We start from the raw sequence: 18,400 nt of genomic DNA on the forward strand, positions 1-18,400 counted from the left end.
CTTACATCAGAGACAAGCCTTCATGCGCAAACCAAAGTGGAAAAAGGCTCCCCGTGCCAGAGCAGTCACTTGAAAACCCAGGAGCACTTAAGGGACTGCTCTCGTCTGTGGCCAAAGCCCAGGTTGGCCCAAAGATAGGAGAGCTGTCACCCTTGATAACCACACGCTGCCTAAAATTCAGTTTTGTCTCTATCGAGCAGTGAGAAAAGCCAGGAATGATGTCAGTTAAAAGCTGATGCAAATAGGACAGGATCTAAATAATAGTGACATGAAGTCTACAGTAGATTTGTTTTCTTTCCAAGCGACTACACATTTGACAGAAATGCCAGAGACAACACAAATGCATATTTACCAAATGTTCTTGGTCTGAATCAACACCAACCCTAAAGGAGAAACACAAAAGGAAAATGAGATCTTGCAGTCAAAAGAAAAATTGTCTATTCACATATGGGCACTGTCAGGCAACTACTTTTCTCAACGCAGAAGCTATGGAATGCTTAATATTCTCGTGCTTCTCGATGGCTGGTGACGTAGACTTTTGGCTCCCACCACTCTCCTTAGCACGGCTTGGACCCTAAGGCAAGCAGGGTCTACTAATATTCTCTTCCTGCAATCCAATCCCACTTACCAGTTTCAGAAAAAGAACTTTTTCTTCTGTAAGTCCACTACAAGCAGGAGTCAGGGAAAGCAGCATTGCCCCAGTGGTTGAATAAGAACTACAACGTAGTTCCAAAAACAAGGCTGGCCCAATGCAGTTCCAGGAGGGAGCTGCATGTTTTCGGACCTCTTGGCTCTCACGACAACATCCTCTTATGACTGCAGAGAGGGTCCAATTACAGGGGTTTTCCCATAGGCTAATGGACAGACATTAGCCTTGGTTCTTCAGAATTCTTTCTTATCTGCTTTCCGTATCCCAGGGAACAGCTTCATTATGAAGAAGCTCTCTTTGACTCCTCTACCCCCTCAGCACGAGCACTCACCAACCCCGCTCATTCTTCCCCTAAACTGTTTCTCAGGTCTTCTCTCCTTTCCAACTGCTCAAGCTCGGGCCTCATTCTGACTCGTGGGGTCTGGAGCAACTGGCTGTAAGGTTGCCCAGCTGCCAGGCTCTCCTCTAGAGTTAGCCATCTAAAGCAGAGAACTAACTCACTGGCTTGTTCCCTGGACAAAAGACTCTGAGAGCAGCTTGCAACCCAGAGGGTCAAGTCTAAAGTCCTTTGTGTGGCATGCAAGACTCTACAAGCTAGCCTCCCCCGCTGCTCCAGCCTAGCTTTCCCCTCATCCTCGCCCACATACCCGCTGTTAGCCAGACCGACTGCTCCTCTCCCCAAATCCTGTCCTCCCCTGAGCTTCCACGCCTCCGCTCATGGTGTTCCCTCTATCGGAAATGTACTGTCCCTTATTTTTTTTTTTTTGTCCTCCTTTTTCAAGTTCCAAAGGAACCGTTCTATGGCCCCTTCAGGCAGGACTTTTCCTTTGTACTTTTACAGCACTTTCTAGATTCCTTTATTATAATACTTAGCACAGTATAGTTATTTACCGGTCAGTCTCCCCCAAAAGACTGTGAGCTCCTTGAGGATAAAGGCCATGTCCCAATTCATCTCCGTATCCCCAGAGTCTAGCACAGTACCTGACACACAATAGGTGCTCAAATGTTTATCGATTAAGGTCACTACTACAGACAACACAGTAAAAATAGCAGTGTGAGAAGCTGTAGCAGGAGCAGCCCAGTAACACCGAAGGGAGGAAAATGATGCACGACCTTATCTGGAAGGCAAGTGAATCAGGGCCAAAGACTTGAAAACAGATGGCCACGACCAGCTTCAGAATTGAAAGAAACGCTCATTTCTTCCTTGTTAAGATGGCCAGAAGCTGTTTAATATCTTCTTAGCCAGATTAAACTCTAATCACATTTGTGTATCTCAAGTGACATCTAGTGGTCTTGAAGACAGCACATTTGGGTTTTTTTGTTTTTCTGGTTTTTTAAATAAATTTTATTTATTTATTTATTTATTGGCTGCATTGGGTCTTCGTTGCTGTGTGCGGGCTTTCTCTAGCTGGGGTGAGCGGGGGCTACTCCGTTGCGGTGCGTGGGCTTCTCATTGTCGTGGCTTCTCTTGCTGTGGAGCACGGGCTCTAGGCGTGTAGGCTTCAGTAGTTGTGGCACGTGGGCTCAGTAGTTGTGGCTTGCGGGCTCTAGAGCTCAGGCTCAGTAGTTGTGGTGCACAGGCTTAGTTGCTCCGCGGCATGTGGGATCTTCCCGGGCCAGGGCTCGAACCTGTGTCCCTTGCATTGGCAGGCAGATTCTTTTTTTTTTTTTTTTTTTTTGCAGTATGTGGGCCTCTCACTGCTGTGGCCTCTCCCATTGCGGAGCACAGGCTCCAGACGCCATGGCTCATGGGCCTAGCTGCTCCGCGGCATGTGGGATCTTCCCAGACCGGGGCACGAACCCGTGTCCCCTGCATCGGCAGGCGGACTCTCAACCACTGCGCCACCAGGGAAGCTCGGCAGGCAGATTCTTAATCACTGCACCACCAGGAAAGCCCCCTGAAGACAGCACATTTGTAATTCTCAGATGGAACAGTACTGGAGGCCAATTCAAGGTAATAAAATTTCTCAGAGCAGTTATTATCTGCCAGGCACTGTGCTAAGCACAGGGCATAGACATGAATTAGACACGGCTCTGCCCTCAAGGAGCTCACAGACTAGTGGGGGAGACAGATACAACTAGAGCATAATCCCTAAGGGCTTTGCAATCCAGGAGGGCTGGGTTCCAATCTGACCTCATCTCCTTTCTAGCTGTTTGAATTCAGTCAAGTTATGCGGCCCTATGAACCGCAGTTCGATCACCTGGAAAATGGGGATGACAGACCCCACACAGAGTCGCTGCAAGGATCAAACAAGAAAATGTGTCTAAAGATTTTAAAACAGTGTCCCATACATCACTAACATTCTCTAAATGGTAGCTCTTATAACAATATCATTATTACAAGGCTGACCAAAACACGTGCTGTAACAGAGGTACTCCATGCAGATGGAAGAGTGGTGCTGAGAGAAAAGAAGAGGGCAAAAGGAGGAGGCGTTTGAGCTGTGCCATCTCCTGGGAGTGAGAGAATTTCAGGCAGAGGCAACAGTGTGAGCAAAGGTTTGGAGATGGAGAAATGCAAAGTATGTGGTAAATGACAAGGAGCCAAAGGTGACTGTCACAGACTATGCGAAAGGACCTACGAAGAGCTGGCTGGCTCTCACTCACTGAGGAGCCGTTGTCCACGCAACAGGACAGATCATGTCACTTTCTTGCTTTCAAATCCTACAAGATTGCCAATTTCGATTTAAAAAAAAACTCCTTACCGTGTCCTACAGGACCCGATAGCAGGGGTCCACAAACTACAGCCCACAGGCCAATTCGGTGCACCTCCCGCTTTTGTGAATAAAGTCTTGTGGGAACACAGCCACGGCAACTGATTCACATATTGTCTATGGGACTTTCACGCTGGAGTTGAGTAGCTGAGACAGAGGCCATACAGCCTTCAAAGCCTAAAATATTACTCTCTGGCCCTTTACAGGACACGTTTGCCAACCCCTGCCCCTAAAGGATCTTGCCCACCTCGTTTCCTACCTACCCTTCAGTCACTGTAGTCCAGCTAGGTGGGCTTTGTTCCTTTCCATTCAATAGGCTACATTTGTGCCTACCTCAGGGCCTTTGCACATGCTCTCCCCTCTGCCTGGACTGCTTTTCCTCCTGCTCACCATTTAACTGGCATCATCTTGTCATTCAGGTAGACTGAGCTCAAATCTAACCTCAGAGAGACCTTTCTTGATCTCCACCTATAAAATACATCTATCCCCAGCTACTATCATAGTACCTTGTTTGCCATCATAGCATTTAACATCATCTAAAATTGTCATCTTCATTTATTTACTTGCTAGCTTACTATCTGTCTTCTTCCACCACAGTATAGACATTATGAGACCAGGGACCTCTTCTATCTTATTACTACCACTGCACCTCTCCAGACCAGGGTCTCTTAACCTTCGCATTACCAACATCTTGGTCCAGATCATTCTTTGTTGTGAGGGCTGCTCTGGGCACTGGAGGACGTTCAGCAGCATCCTTGGCCTCCCCTCTTAGATTGTGACAATCAAAAATGTCTCCAGGCACTGCCAAATGTCCCTGGCGGGGGGGATCACCCCCAGTTGAGAACCACTAAGTTAGAGAACCATGGCACATAGTTGGTTCTCAATCAGTATTTATCGAATGAATGAATAAAAGGCTTTACAGACATTAATTAGCTCACTGAATCCTTACAACAACCCTGGGAGGGAGGTACTGTTACACACGTCACAAACAGGGAACCTGAGGCTGAGAAAGGTTAAAGAACTCGCTCAAGATCACAGAATTACTAAACGAAGGGGCAAGAACTCAAAGTCAGGTCTGATCCTGCATGAATTTTAAACCTGGAGGACTTTTTAGTATCCTCACAGTTGTACTAGACAAATTTGGGGGGAGGTAAGAAAAACTTAAATTCCAGTCTCTGTTTGAAAAGAGGCCAAAAAAACCCCCCCAAACAGCAACAACAGTAACAAGAGTTAACCTAAGACTGTAAAGTAATGGATACAACTGAATGCCAAACTATGCTACAGGACAGGCAAGATGGAGCCAAAAAGCTTGCAAAGCTGGTAAGGTAGATTCGACTTTATGTGAATAGGTAGGTTTTTGTGGGGTTTTTTTGGCGGGGGGTAAGCGTGGGTATTTGGTTTGGTTTACGTGGAAGGCAGTTAGGGAAGAGAACTGATTCTACTTAAACACTGAGACTCCACTTAAGACTGTTATTTTTCCTAAATTATCTCACATTTAATTTTGTTGTTCTTAGTAGAATAAGGAAGAGCCTTCATTTACAAGCTCTTGAGGAAAAAAAGGAGTTTAATCCTTCAAAAATGGACCACCCTCATTTCTTGATGCAGCATTCTAGGAGAAATTAAGTGAGACTGGAGGCTCCTCTGTCCACCACTTAATGATATGTATGACCTTGAATAACTTAGAAACTTTCTAAGCCTCTATTTCCTCACTTGTAAATGGAGCGATTGTCATTAGACAAATACGTAAAATGTACCTAGCACAATGCCTAGCACATAGTAGGTGCTCAACAAATGCCAGGTCCTCCCTGAAGTAATAATCAGGGTTACAAGAACATTATTTTGGTGTATTTTCAATTATCTACAATAACAGCACAGGAATCGTAAGAAAGGGATTTGAACAGTAAAGGGAGAGAAAGGCAGTAACAACGTTCAAAGTCTGAGCGCCGGCTGCAATTTAGAGTGTTAAGAGAAAGGCATAATAGAATGAAAAAAAATGGAGAACAGATTCTATAAGATGTGAAATACTGTTTTTGCTAATGAACCTTACACATGCTGGAAGCTCAGTAGCTCTTAAGGTCTATGAAGTTACAGCCAAACACAGAAGTAAAATCTACGAAGGCTTTAGCAACATACACTGCTATACCCATGGAAACAAAGGCAGAACTCTTGAGATACAAGGGAGTTTTCCAATTGAGTACATTAACTAGTGTGCATTCAAGACTAAGACGTCACAACCTTGGCCTTGGATTGTCAGGTCAGGAACCATGCTGATCATGAAGATGAGAAAGAATGACAATATCCAGTTGTGATTGGGGTTGGGATAAACCGGACTGCCTCATATACTGCAAATATAAGAAGATTTTTGATCCGGTCTGGTAATACGGATCATAAACCTTAAATAGAGGCATATCCCTTGACCAAGCAATTCCACTTTTTAGGAATGCATCCTAAGGAAATTGATAAGTGCACAATGGTGTATGCATTTACAAACGTTCACACTCAGTAAGAGCAAAATCCTCAATTGTTAGCCATAACAGCAAAATCCTAGAAACAATACAAAAGTCCAATGGTAGGGATTTGGTTAATAAATTATAATATATGCAGCCACTAAAATAATGATATTTACTAACATAAATGTCTATGCTATATTACATTTAAAAATCAGTTTACAAGAGTACCTGAAGTGTTGCCCCTTTTTGTTAAAAAAATATGTAAAGCACAGCAAGAGGTCTAGCAAGACATCCCTCAAAAGTGTTAACAACAGTTTTTATTCTTCTTTTGCATGTTTTCCATTTTTTTCTGTACTACATGTTATATACTTTTTAAAAGAAACGAAATATTAGAGACCTGTCAAAGCTCAAAATTGTCTCATGATTAAAACAACCCATATTATATTTTAATATTAAAATGAGGGCCCCTCACTACTTACCTTATATGCAAGCATGACAGCATGGCGGTGGTACCACCACCAAACACCCACACAGTAAAAAACACAATCAGAAGTGTGGTGCTGAACATCATTTGGCGGGCGTAAGTGGCAGTATCTCGAATGGCCAAGGCAAATGCCATTGCACCACGAAGGCCTACAAGGGAATGGAAGGACAATGCGAGCTTCATAAATTCAGAGAAATAGGGCACATTCTGAGACCTTAGAAGAGCATGAACAAATACGTAATATATTTTAACATACAAAAGTATATACAAACAAATACAAAAAGAATTAGCAGATGATACAGGCATTGATCGTTTAACAATTTTTTGAAATCTGTTTTAAAATTTACTTACACTAAAGTTCACTCTTTTGGGTGTACAGTTCCATGAATTTTGACAAATGTATAGAGGTGTGTGACCACTACTACAAGTGAGACACAGAGTGGTTTCATCACCCCTCTCCCAAATTCATTTGTGCTACCCTCATTTTAGTCTAACCTCTCGTCACCCTACCAAACCCTAGCAACCACTGATCTGCTCTGCATCGCTGGGCTTTTGTCTTTTTGAGAATGTTGCGTAAATGGAACATATGGTATGTAACTATTTGAGCCTGGCTTCTTTCACTCAGCATAATGCCTCTGACGTCCATGCATGTTGTTGTGTGTATCACTAGTTTGTTCTTTTTAGTGCTGAGGAGCATTCCATGGCATGGATGTACCAGTTTGCTTATTCCCTCACTCACTGGAAGACAGACAGTTGGGCTGTTTCCAGGTTTTGGCAATTACAAATTGCCGTAAACATTCACATACAGGTTTTTGTGTGAAAATGCATCATCTTTACCTCCTCCACTACACGTGACATAGTTCCGAACTGGGAATTTGGAACCAGAACATGAAAAAATCCCCATAGAAGGGAATGGCACACTTTTAAAAAGAATTTTCTACTGGAGGTTGCAACTTTAATATTTAAGGGAGTCTCACATTATCAGCATATCATTTCCGTCCGAAATCAAGTTGGTGTATGCACTGTGAGTTGTTTCTTGGAGTAAGCAAGAGAGGGAATTATAACTTACCAGCAAACATCATCATGTGTTGAAAATTTGATCCAATCTTACTTCTTCTACCCAAATTAAGTAGGAGGGACAAGGGATAAATATTGGCAGCTCTTCCCAAGAAAATAGCAATCTAAAATTATTAATAGGTTAAGGATAATTCTTTTCATTATTAACATTCTTTACACTATACCTTCAAGATGGTGAAACACTATCTTAGGGAGCTCAGTTTCTAACACACAGTCTTTACTTATTTTTTTAATTTAAAAATTTTTTTAACATCTTTACAAGAGTATAATTGCTTTACAATGGTATGTTAGTTTCTGCTGTATAACAAAGTGAATCAGTTATATGTATACATATATCCCCATATCCCCTCCCTCTTGTACCTCCCTCCCACCCTCCCTATCTCACCTCTCTAGGTGGTCACAAAGCACCGAGCTTTTATCCCCCTGTGCTATGCAGCTGCTTCCCACTAGCTATGTATTTGACGTTAGGTAGTGTATATATGTCAATGCCACTCTCTCACTTCATCTCAGCTTACCCTTCCCCCTCCCTGTAACAGTCTTTAGATTCCACTGTCTGACTCAGCACCGTCCAATGGAACTTTCTGCCACGATAGTACTATAGCTGCACTGTCCAACATGATGAGTGCCTGAAGTGTGGCTAGTGTGACTGAAATTTTCATTTAATTTCATTAACTTAAATTTAAATAATTACATGTGGTTAGTTGCTACCAAAATTGGACAGTGCAGGTCTAAGATATAGGATATTCATTAGATGAATAGGAACATGTTTAAAAACAGAGCTTCTTTGGCATAACCTTAAGATTACTAATATAACAGTCTAGTTCATCTTAACTGACAGTGTTGGTAGGGGGAAGAGTAATACTGGCTAAACTTGCCCTTGCTTCCTCAGAACAAAGGGCAGCTCAAACACCTCATACCACTGAAATTCCTGCTAACCTTGATGTACTTCTCTGAGTTTACACTTTCACCCTGCTTCAAAGGGAAGGCTTAATTGGAATTAAGAACGGTTTTAACTAGAAACCAATTTTAGTGTCTTTTTCTCCAGTTTGCTCTCTATAGAGACTCTTGCTTTAAAATACAATTTTGGTTTCAGGGGTTACAATACAGTCTCCACCTCATTTTCTGAAAGGAATATAAAGGAAAATCTAAGATTAAAAACAAAAGAAGGTGGGGGAAAAAAAAGAAGGTGGGGGAAAACAGTGCTGACCTAAGTAACTTTGGAAATGCGTGGAGTTTGTAGGACTAAAGGCAAAAGGAACTGCAGATAAGCATTACATGCTCATTGATAAAGTTGCTTCCCATGGGAGCACTGGGTAACAATCCTGATATTACTATGCATGCTGGAATGGAACAGTTAAGTAATGGATGGTAGAAGGTGGGAGCCAGGTTTCCCACTATTGGAATGGGGATTCACAGATCAGCAGGGGAGGAGGCTAGAATGACCCATATGGTAACGGATTAGAGTTGGAGACATTGGTATCTGGCTTAATAGAAATACAGATGGCTACCTATGTAAATATTTATAGATACACATATATTCAGGAGCTAATATATACATATATATTCCTCCTCTGTCAGCTGGAAGGGCTTAGAAACCAGGACACCCAGTAGCACTGAGCATACCTAGAGCCCAGATCTTGGTTTCTAACACCATTCCCCAATAAAAGGAATCAGGGCTCCTTGGAGAAATGGCTGATTCTAGGGCTGGGGCAGAAAATATATAAGATGAGCCTGAAGCACCTTATAGTTCCAGAAAGTGAGGAAGCACTCACAGAAAGTTAAACAAAAACAAAACAAAACTAAACAAACACAAGGGACACCGGAGCCCACTGAAAGAGCTTCTAGTGGCCAAAGCTGGAACAGGTCAAGCAACACAATTTTAAAAGAAGTACTGTATTATAACCTGAAGTATAAAATAAATATCAATGAGTTCGTACTGATATAAATAAGTGATAGCTTCAAACAATAAATGGGGGAGAATAGAAAAATCTCCCGTGGAAAGAATTTCAAATAATTTTCTAGATACTCTGTCTTCGAGGCGGTGGAACTGAACTCCCCAGTCCCTAAGTGTGGCTCCCTGTAGTGACTCCCTTCTAAGCAGTACAACATAGAAAGGGGGGAAATTGAGGAACTTTACAATGGAGCAACCTGACAAACACTATCTAGGCTAAGTGATTAAGACCCAACACAGCCAAAAATAAATAAATAAATTAATTAATTAAAAAAAAAACGAACAAGAAGTAGTGAGGCATAAACTTAGGGGGAGTTTTCCTGGCACATTCCAGGCTAACTTACAACCTAGGAACACAACTTCCGGGAAGGCTCTGCTGCCCTAGTAACCAGACTTGGGGAATGGAGAAACGCTGCAGCCTTTTGGCCGTTTCCTGCAACAGCAGATTTAAACACAGTGCTAATGGTCACTTAATATTCACAATAATTGCAGACCCATGAATGGCACCTCCCCTCAAAAAAATTGGGGGTCAAAAATCGACCAAAAATTTCCAAAGAAGGCAACCTTTCAAGAAGACAATTTCAAGAGGCATATTTTACTCACATGTTTTCTTTTCCTTTTTTTTTTTTAACAATAAAGGGCATGGAAAATGCTCAATATCATGAATTAAGAAAGACAGGCAAATCCCACATTATTAACATGCTGATAAGTATGTGCCCTTACCATGATGTGATGAGAATGGCACATTACTTCTGTGGTCTTCCTCCCAAAGAACACACAAGCCTGGTCTAAACACGGGAAAAACATCAGGCAAATTCCAGTCGTGGGACACCCTGAAAAATACCTGACCAGTACCCCGTCAAAATTGTCAAAGGTCATCAAAAACAAGGAATGTCTGAGAAACTGTCACAGTCAACTGGAACCTCCAGAGGCATGATGACTCGACAAAATGTGGCAGCCTGGATGGGACTTTGGATGAGAACAAGGACATTAGGGAAAAACTCTGGGGATCTGAATAAAGTATGAACTTCAGTTAATAATAATGTCTCAAGGGCTTCCCTGGTGGCGCAGTGGTTGAGAGTCCGCCTGCCGATGCAGGGGATACTGGTTCGTGCCCCGGTCCGGGAAGATCCCACATGCCGTGGAGTGGCTGGGCCCGTGAGCCATGGCCGCTAAGCCTGCGCGTCCGGAGCCTGTGCTCCACAACGGGAGAGTCCACAACAGTGAGAGGCCCACGTACCGCAAAAATAAATAAATAAATAATAATAATAATGTATCAATATTGGTTTATTAATTGTGACAAGCATGCCATGCTAATGTAAGATGTTAACAATAGGGGAAACTGGGTGTGGGGTATATGAGAACTTTCTGTATTCACAATTTTTCTGTAAATCTAAAACTAGTTTAGAATCCAAAGGTTATTAAAAGTAGTGATTCTCTGAAAAAAAAACAATAAACAAGAAAATAAAACAGTAACAACAAAACATGTGGGTCAATGTGGCAGTGACCGCTAGTTATATCCCCAATATCTATTTTTTCTTCCCTCAATAGTAGTAGATACTCCTCCCCATCACCTCCAATTTTCATCTGAGTATATAAACACCCAGCCTCCTCTGCTGGGAGGTGTAGCCCATGGGTGTTAGGTGGAAGTGATGTGTGCATGTTCTGGTGGGGGTGAGCCACCTGGGACCCTAAGAACAAGGGCAACTCCCTAAGGATGCTCGTAAGGCTGCTTGGGTCCCTGCTGACTTTGTGGAGCAGAGCTTGCCACATCACTCCAGACTTTCCCATGAGAAAGAAACACATTTCTATCCTCTTTAAACCTTGGTTAACTTGGGTCATTGCCACATGAAACCAAACCTATATCCTAACAGACATAGCCAGCAAGAGAGCAACTCTCTCCTGGTAAGAGTCAATTTCCATGGTAGGATTCTGTATTGAGGAACTTCAATTCCTAACAGACTCAGAAACCTATAGAGAATATTTAGCCTTGTTTCTGGATAAGTATAGTGGATCAAACCACTTGACTGCTCAAAAAATTTCTCATAGACTAGCAGGATATGAAGTTACTGATCTCATGGGAGTCTTCCAGCTAAGGTTCTTCTCTTATGAATAAGGCTTTATCATTTTTTGCCTGAAGTTAATTCTCAGAAGACTAAGACTGCAGAATGGCATTTCAGTAATACTTCACTTTCTAACACAGATCCTACTTAGAGCTTTAATTAAAGAAATATTTCTGCCAATCTCTTTTGGCAGAATCTTCATTCTGAGGTGTTTTTTTTAAAAACAGTACTTCTTTTGAAAATCACTAATTCGAACATCTCTCTCTCTGACCACAATGTTTCATGTTCACCTATCCCGGATAATTCTTCCACCTCACTGGGACCTCCAGTCCAAAGATCTTGCTACTTTTCCATCAGTCAGTCCGCTCCCTTCTTCATTTCCTTTTTTAGCCACATCTTAATAAAACTCATTCCAATACCTTGCATTCACTTACCCCTCTGTTTTCATTGCACCGACCTGACAAAACACCAAACTCAGACGGACTCAGCTATCTATTTTCTCCACGCTTACAGCTAAATTCTCCTGGACAAAGTCATAAAACGGGGCAGATTGATTCTACTGTTAATACTTATTCCTCAAACTCAAATGGGTCCCTAACACTGCTCAGCGATTCTACTGCATTCCTTTGGTCAACTCACTTTCCCACTCTTGCAACCACTATTTCCAAACCTTCTTCTCAAAACTCCTATCACCTATGGGAGCCAGCCTCCTAGAGGGTTCCCTAGTATTCACACCCTTGTATAGCCTCTGCTAACACCGTACCAGGTTTTGTCTGTGTGACCAATAGAAAATGGCAGAAGGGGTGATGGTACATCACCTCCAAGATTAGGTCATAAAAGGCACTTTGGCCTCCATCTTGGTGCTCTCTCAGCTCACCCACTCTGGGGAAAGCTATGTTGTGCGCTGCCCCATGGAGAGGTCCACGCGGAGAAGAACTGAAGCCTCCAGCTAACAGCCATGTCAGTGAGGTTGGGGTGGCTCCTCCATCCCAAGTCTTGAGAGAGTGAAGCCCCAGCCCAGAGCATGACTACAACCTCAGGAGGGATCCTGGAGCCAGAACCAGCCAGTGAAGCTGCTCCTAGATTTCTGACTCTCAGAAACCATGTGAAATAAGGCATGTTTGTTGTTTTAAGCTGCTAAGTTTTAGGGTGATTTGTTATATAATAGATAACTGATAGGCCACCTGCTCCTATCTCACTTTCAGCAGATGATCTCACCTCCTACTTTACAGATAAAAATAGAAGTAATCAGACAGGAACGCCATCTTGCAAATGTACCCTCATCTCTACATACCCTACCCTTTCCTGGAACAATGGCAGAGCTGTGCTCCCTCCCACTGAAGGCCCGTCCCTCCCCACATGCTTTGGGTTCCATCTCCTCCTGCCTTCTCATGAGGCTGGCACTATTGATTGCTGTCTTTCATGTAATCAGCTTCTCCTTTTCAGCTGGGTTTTAAAAACGAGAGAGAGAGAGAGAGAGAGAGAGAGAGAGAGAGAGAGAGAGAGAGAGAGAGAGAGAGATGGGGGGAGGGAGGGAGGGAAGGAAGGAGGGAGGGGTGGGTGATCCTCCTTCCATCTTTCATCATCTTTCAACTACTGCCCTGTGGCAGACTGCAAACTTCTCCCCACCATCCAATCTCTCTTTCTTCCCTTCAGTAATCAAAGACAAACAGTTTTATCTTTTGGGGTTGGCAGAATGGCAGGAGACTTTTTTTCTGTCATTTCAATCTGTTAGTATTATTTGTGTGATAAACAAAAAATGGAAATAGAATAGAATAGATAAAAAAGTTGAAATCCTGATTTGCTTTACTCAGAGGAAAATTTTATATATTTAACTGTATTCTTATCAATCACCCCTCCAGAAAACCCATGCAAATCTCAATTTAAAAAGAAGTTTCCAAAATGGAACACATAATAAAGGATACAAATGCTCCTACCACAAATGTTGGGTTAAAGACATGATTCTGGAATGTGAACAGTGTCAGTCCCATGTAGGAGAAGATGAAATTCTCTGCCAAGAAATTGAGAAGCTCAAACAACTGAAACGAAATTTTAAAAGGTTAGTCCAGTAAATAAAGTTACATAATTTGAAAACATGAGTATTACTAAGATATTGAAACAGATACTTCAAATATGTAACGTTCATGTATATCCCCCCAAACTCATGATTCAGAGGGGAGCAAATGTAGAGATGACATTTTTCTGGGCCCACAGAAAAAGTCAGAAATGTTACCCCTTCACTTCCCCAGTCAGCTTCTCTTCTTCAATCCCCATATTCAGTCATTCTTGTCCTCATCCTGCAAACCCTGCCAATTTTTCTTTTGCAATGTTCTTTGCTGTCCCTGCCACTGCCTTAGTCTAACTTTCATCAGTTCCCACCCATAATGCTGTGAAAGAGCCCTAACTGGTAACCCTGCAATCCCTAAAAATATGGCAGTTCCAAGACACGTCCCTCTTTACGGGCTGTAAGATCCAGTTCAAATCCTTTCATCCTGGCACAGAATGCTTTGTGACGACTCTCACAACAGCACCTTGCCATGTGATTTCACTTTTTACATGGGTCTCAGCCCTCACTGAGGGAGTAGGGCTTACACATTATAGCCTGGTGCTCTGTACCCTCCCCTGCTGCCTGCCCACCTCCACCTGTTCACATCACTGTGATGAAAAGGCCACAACTAGAAGCATGAAAATTACAAAAGAAGAAATCTCATTGGTAAAGGCAAATATACAATAAAGGTAATAAATCAACCATATATAAAGCTAGTAGGGGGCTTCCCTGGTGGCGCAGTGGTTGAGAGTCCGCCTGCCGATGCATGGGACGCGGGTTCGTGCCCCGGTCTGGGAAGATCCCACATGCCGCGGAGCGCCTGGGCCCGTGAGCCATGGCTGCTGAGCCTGCGCGTCCGGAGCCTGTGCTCCGCAACGGGAGAGGCCACAACAGTGAAAGGCCCGCATACCGCAAAAAAAAAATAAAATAAAATAAACATGGTGGGGGTAAAATGCATTTGAACTTAAGAGCTCAGCAAATATATGCACCCCACTGTTCACTGCAGCATTATTTACAATAGCCAAGGTACAGAAGCAACCTAACTGCCTATCAATAGATGAATGAATAAAGAAGATGTGGGTGTGTGTGTGTGTGTGTGTGTGTGTGTGTGTGTGTGTACCCAATGGAATATCACTCAACCATGAAAAGGAATGAATTCTTCCCATTTGCAATGACACGGATGGACCTAGAGGGTATTATGCTAAGTATAATAAGTCAGAGAAAAACAAATACTATATGATTTCACTTATATGTGGAATCTAAAAACCAAAAAAAGAAGAAATATAACAAAACAGAAAAAGAGTTACAGATACAGAGAACAAACAGGTGGTGGCCAGAGGAGTTGCGGGTGGGGGAAGGAAAGAAATAGGTGATGGAGACTAAGAGGTACAAATTTCAAATTGCAAAATAAATGAGTCATGGGGATGAAATGTACAGTGTGAGGAATACAGTCAATAACTATGTAATATCTTTGTACAGTAACAGATGGTAATTAGACTTATGGTCATCATTTTGAAATGTATAGGAAAACCAAATTGCTATGTTGTATAACAGGAACTAACATAGTGTTGTAGGTCAATTATACTTCAAACCAAACAAACAAACTCATAGAAAAGAAATCAGATTTGTGGTTACCAAAGGCAAGTTGTGGGGAGAGGGGGAATTGGATGAAGGTGGTCAAAAGGTACAAGCTTGCAGTTATAAGATAAATAAGTACTAGGGATGTAATGTACAACACGATAAATAGAATCAACACTGCTGTATATTACATATGAAAATAGTTAGGACAGTAAATCCTAAGAGTTCTCATCACAAGAAAAAAAATTTTTTTCTATTTCTTTAATTTTGTATCTATATGAGATGATGTGGTCGTCATTTCATGACGTATGTAAGTCAAATCCTTATGCTGTGCACCTTAAACTTAGACAGTGCTGTATGCCAATTATATCTCAATAAAACTGGAAGGATAAAAAGTCATAAGACAAGGGAAACAAGGAAAGGAAGTTAACTGACTGACCACTGGAGCCACAATAATAACAGCCCCTGGCTATTCTGCTGACCTATCTATACCCTAAAAGCTGTCACCCTTCAATCTGACAATCCCATCTATCTCTGGAGTCAACAGAAGAGGAGTTGAAATGAGCAGACATCACTTTGAACAGAACAAAGATTATTTTTCAGTAAAGAAAAAATCTGTTTTGCTGCAAGGAGGAAAAGTTTATTCACAAGCTATAAAGTTTCTCTTACCTGTTTAGTTCTATGCTGAGACTCCGTGGACAAATTATTGTATGTATAATGGGCCTGTGTGATGCCACAAAACAATACTGCAACCACACCTATAAATACAACAAGTTCCAAGTTCACATAAAAGGAGAGTTCCCAACTTCTATACGGAGGCTCTTATTTTACAGAAGTAAATTAGATGCTTAGTGTTAAAATTTTCGGTTGTGACTTACTTTGTTGAGAGGAACCGCTTCCATTGAAAATCTTTTACATTCTAAAGTGACAGCATAAATCCCAACCCTAACAAGTGTGTTCAAACACTAGAGGGGTTGGTCCACACACAGAAAAAAAATCACTGTCTAAGTCCCTCCTTGTAAGGGTTTACAATTAAAAGGAAAAAGTAACCTACCTGTGAAACCCCATGCTTCAGCCAAGAGGAAGGTACTCCAGGACATCAAGAAGAACAGGCCTGTCTCCAACAACTGGAACTCTCGTAATTTGGTGAACTTTGTCACGTAAGACTGTCAAGGTTGATAACACGATCTCATAATACAGAAGTGTGACTAGAAAAAATAGTAGTCGAAGCAAGGCAAGCATAAAAGCAAAAGAAGGGTTCTCCAGTCTCTAACACAAAAGTCACAGAATAAGGAGGTACCAAAGCAAAGAAACTCTGAATACAAGCATTGTACTAAGGAGTCAGCAGCCTTCCCTTCCATGAGAAAGTCCTATAGCTTAGTCCATCCAATTGTTTTACGGGTATCACATGCCTTGCTAGAAACCACACAGTAAAGAATAGACATGACAGTAAAGGACAGGAGTGACAGATCAGATACACAACATGCCAACTCTATTAATTTGTGACCCAAAGCGAGACAGCTTCCATAATGATAGCAATTTATATCTATTAAGAAATATGTCATTTCCATGAGATTTCATGTTCATTTAATCCTCTAATACCTCTGTGATGTGGAGTATTCCACGATGAAGAAACTGAGGCACGTCCCTCACTCATACTAGTCTAACAAGTATATGTTACTTGCCAGTGGAAGGGCCCGTGTCAAGCTGTGGCGAATCTCAGGCTGGAGTCTACATTCTCTTCAAGAACTGTGTACTACAACACAAAGATTAAGTTCCTCAAGGAACTTATGCTAGGGAAGAAATCCTGGTCCTTCTTCAGAACTCTTTTCACTGTCCTTTTATGCCTCAGTTCGTCTGTAAAAAGCCCGAAGACAAGTTTCTTCCACCACAAAACTGAAGTATAGAAAATGAATATATTCTCAGAAAAAGTACTTGTTTTATATGAAAGTACCTTAGAAGTTTTAGAGCTGGAAGCTCTTTAGAGATCAAGCCCCACTCATCTTCCCTGCTGTCCCAGCCCTCTACCTTCCTACACTGAGGTCCCATGAGGTGAAGTGTCAATGCTTCTATATCAGAAGCTCCAAAAGGCAGAGGCCACGTCTGTCTTGTTTATCTTTGATACACAGGGCATAGCATGTGGCATGTAGCAGGCAATCAAGAAATTTTTTTGAAGAATGAAACACTGATATAAAAAGGAAAACTGAAGTTCCAGAATTTTAGGGATATTTGCACTTAAAGAATCCAATAACAGAAAATTTAGATCCATTTATTAAACTATCATTTTCTATTATATTTTAACTTATTATATTTTAACTTAAAACTACAATGAGTAAAAAAAAAAGAGGGTTGTTTTTGAATGAATACAAGATTGACTTACTCAATATTTCTAACAGCAAATTAGTGGCAGTGCATAGGACTCGAGAGCGGAAGGTTAAAATCGGTGACAGCTGAGATGAACTCCCAGCTATCCTAACCTGGGAACCTTATTTTGTTCAACTGGCATCGAGGTCATACATTCCTATTTGTCCTATTAAACGAAGAGCAAAATACTGCCAAGATGAACAGCCGTACAGAACAAGCAGAGGCTCTTTGGAATATATCTACCTTTATATCAATTTAGTCTACAACCTTAAAGTTCACCCCATATAAAGCAGAAACTAACACACCATTGTAAAGCAATTATACTCCAATAAAGATGTTAAAAAATAAATAAAGTGGATGGATCTTAAAAAAAAAAGTTCACCCCCAAAGGGTCACTGTGTCCAATTAGAATTCTGTAGTGAGTGTTTGAGGGCATGAAGTCCTACACAAAACAATGAAATTCTTTTATTTATTGGTAAAGATGATTGCCTAATGTTTTCAAACCAAGTACTTGTTTATAAGGTTCATAATTATAACACTATGTCAATTATGGAACTAGTGGAGACCATGGAACACAGTATTCAATGACTCTGTGAGGTTAACATGAAAAGATAAATAGAATAAAAGGATATTAAAGCTGTCACCACTCCAGTAGCAGCACCCATCGCGAAAGAGCCACTGAAGATTCCAAGGAAAATCCCGATAGACTTGAACATGGCTGTGACATCAAAGGTGTGGCTGTTGTCTCCGGCTGGCTGGTATGCTACTATTGAGCTACAAAAGAGAGGTGGTTCTTACTTCTAGAGGCAACTTTTACTTTTAAAACATTATCTAAAAAAAGAGTAAAATAAAAATAAATAAATAAATAAAAAAATAAAAAAAGAGTAAAATAAATTTTAAAAAATTACCTAGTGTAGAGCTTGAAGATGAAATCAGAGGGCGTAAAAACCAAAAACTTTGGATTTGAATTGCCAAAATAAGGTTGGACCAAGCCTTTTCCTCCAGCCTCAAGATACTGTGCAGTAC

General features: G+C 41.5%; 1 protein-coding gene across 1 annotated transcript in view; it reads right to left on the reverse strand.

Annotated features, from left to right (window-relative positions):
* Positions 1 to 18,400, reverse strand: part of SLC9A6 (solute carrier family 9 member A6) — a 52,968-nt gene that overhangs the window by 14,565 nt on the left and 20,003 nt on the right. The window contains exons 7-13 of the mRNA XM_060002993.1: positions 18,007 to 18,148; positions 16,065 to 16,170; positions 15,680 to 15,768; positions 13,311 to 13,424; positions 7,364 to 7,475; positions 6,290 to 6,443; positions 353 to 383 (exon numbers count right to left, since the gene is read on the reverse strand). Of these exons, the coding sequence (XP_059858976.1) occupies positions 353 to 383; positions 6,290 to 6,443; positions 7,364 to 7,475; positions 13,311 to 13,424; positions 15,680 to 15,768; positions 16,065 to 16,170; positions 18,007 to 18,148 (748 nt within the window). The remainder of the gene's footprint in view (positions 1 to 352; positions 384 to 6,289; positions 6,444 to 7,363; positions 7,476 to 13,310; positions 13,425 to 15,679; positions 15,769 to 16,064; positions 16,171 to 18,006; positions 18,149 to 18,400) is intronic.

This window comes from Delphinus delphis, chromosome X (genome assembly GCF_949987515.2).
Source record: "Delphinus delphis chromosome X, mDelDel1.2, whole genome shotgun sequence".
NCBI lineage: Eukaryota > Metazoa > Chordata > Mammalia > Artiodactyla > Delphinidae > Delphinus > Delphinus delphis.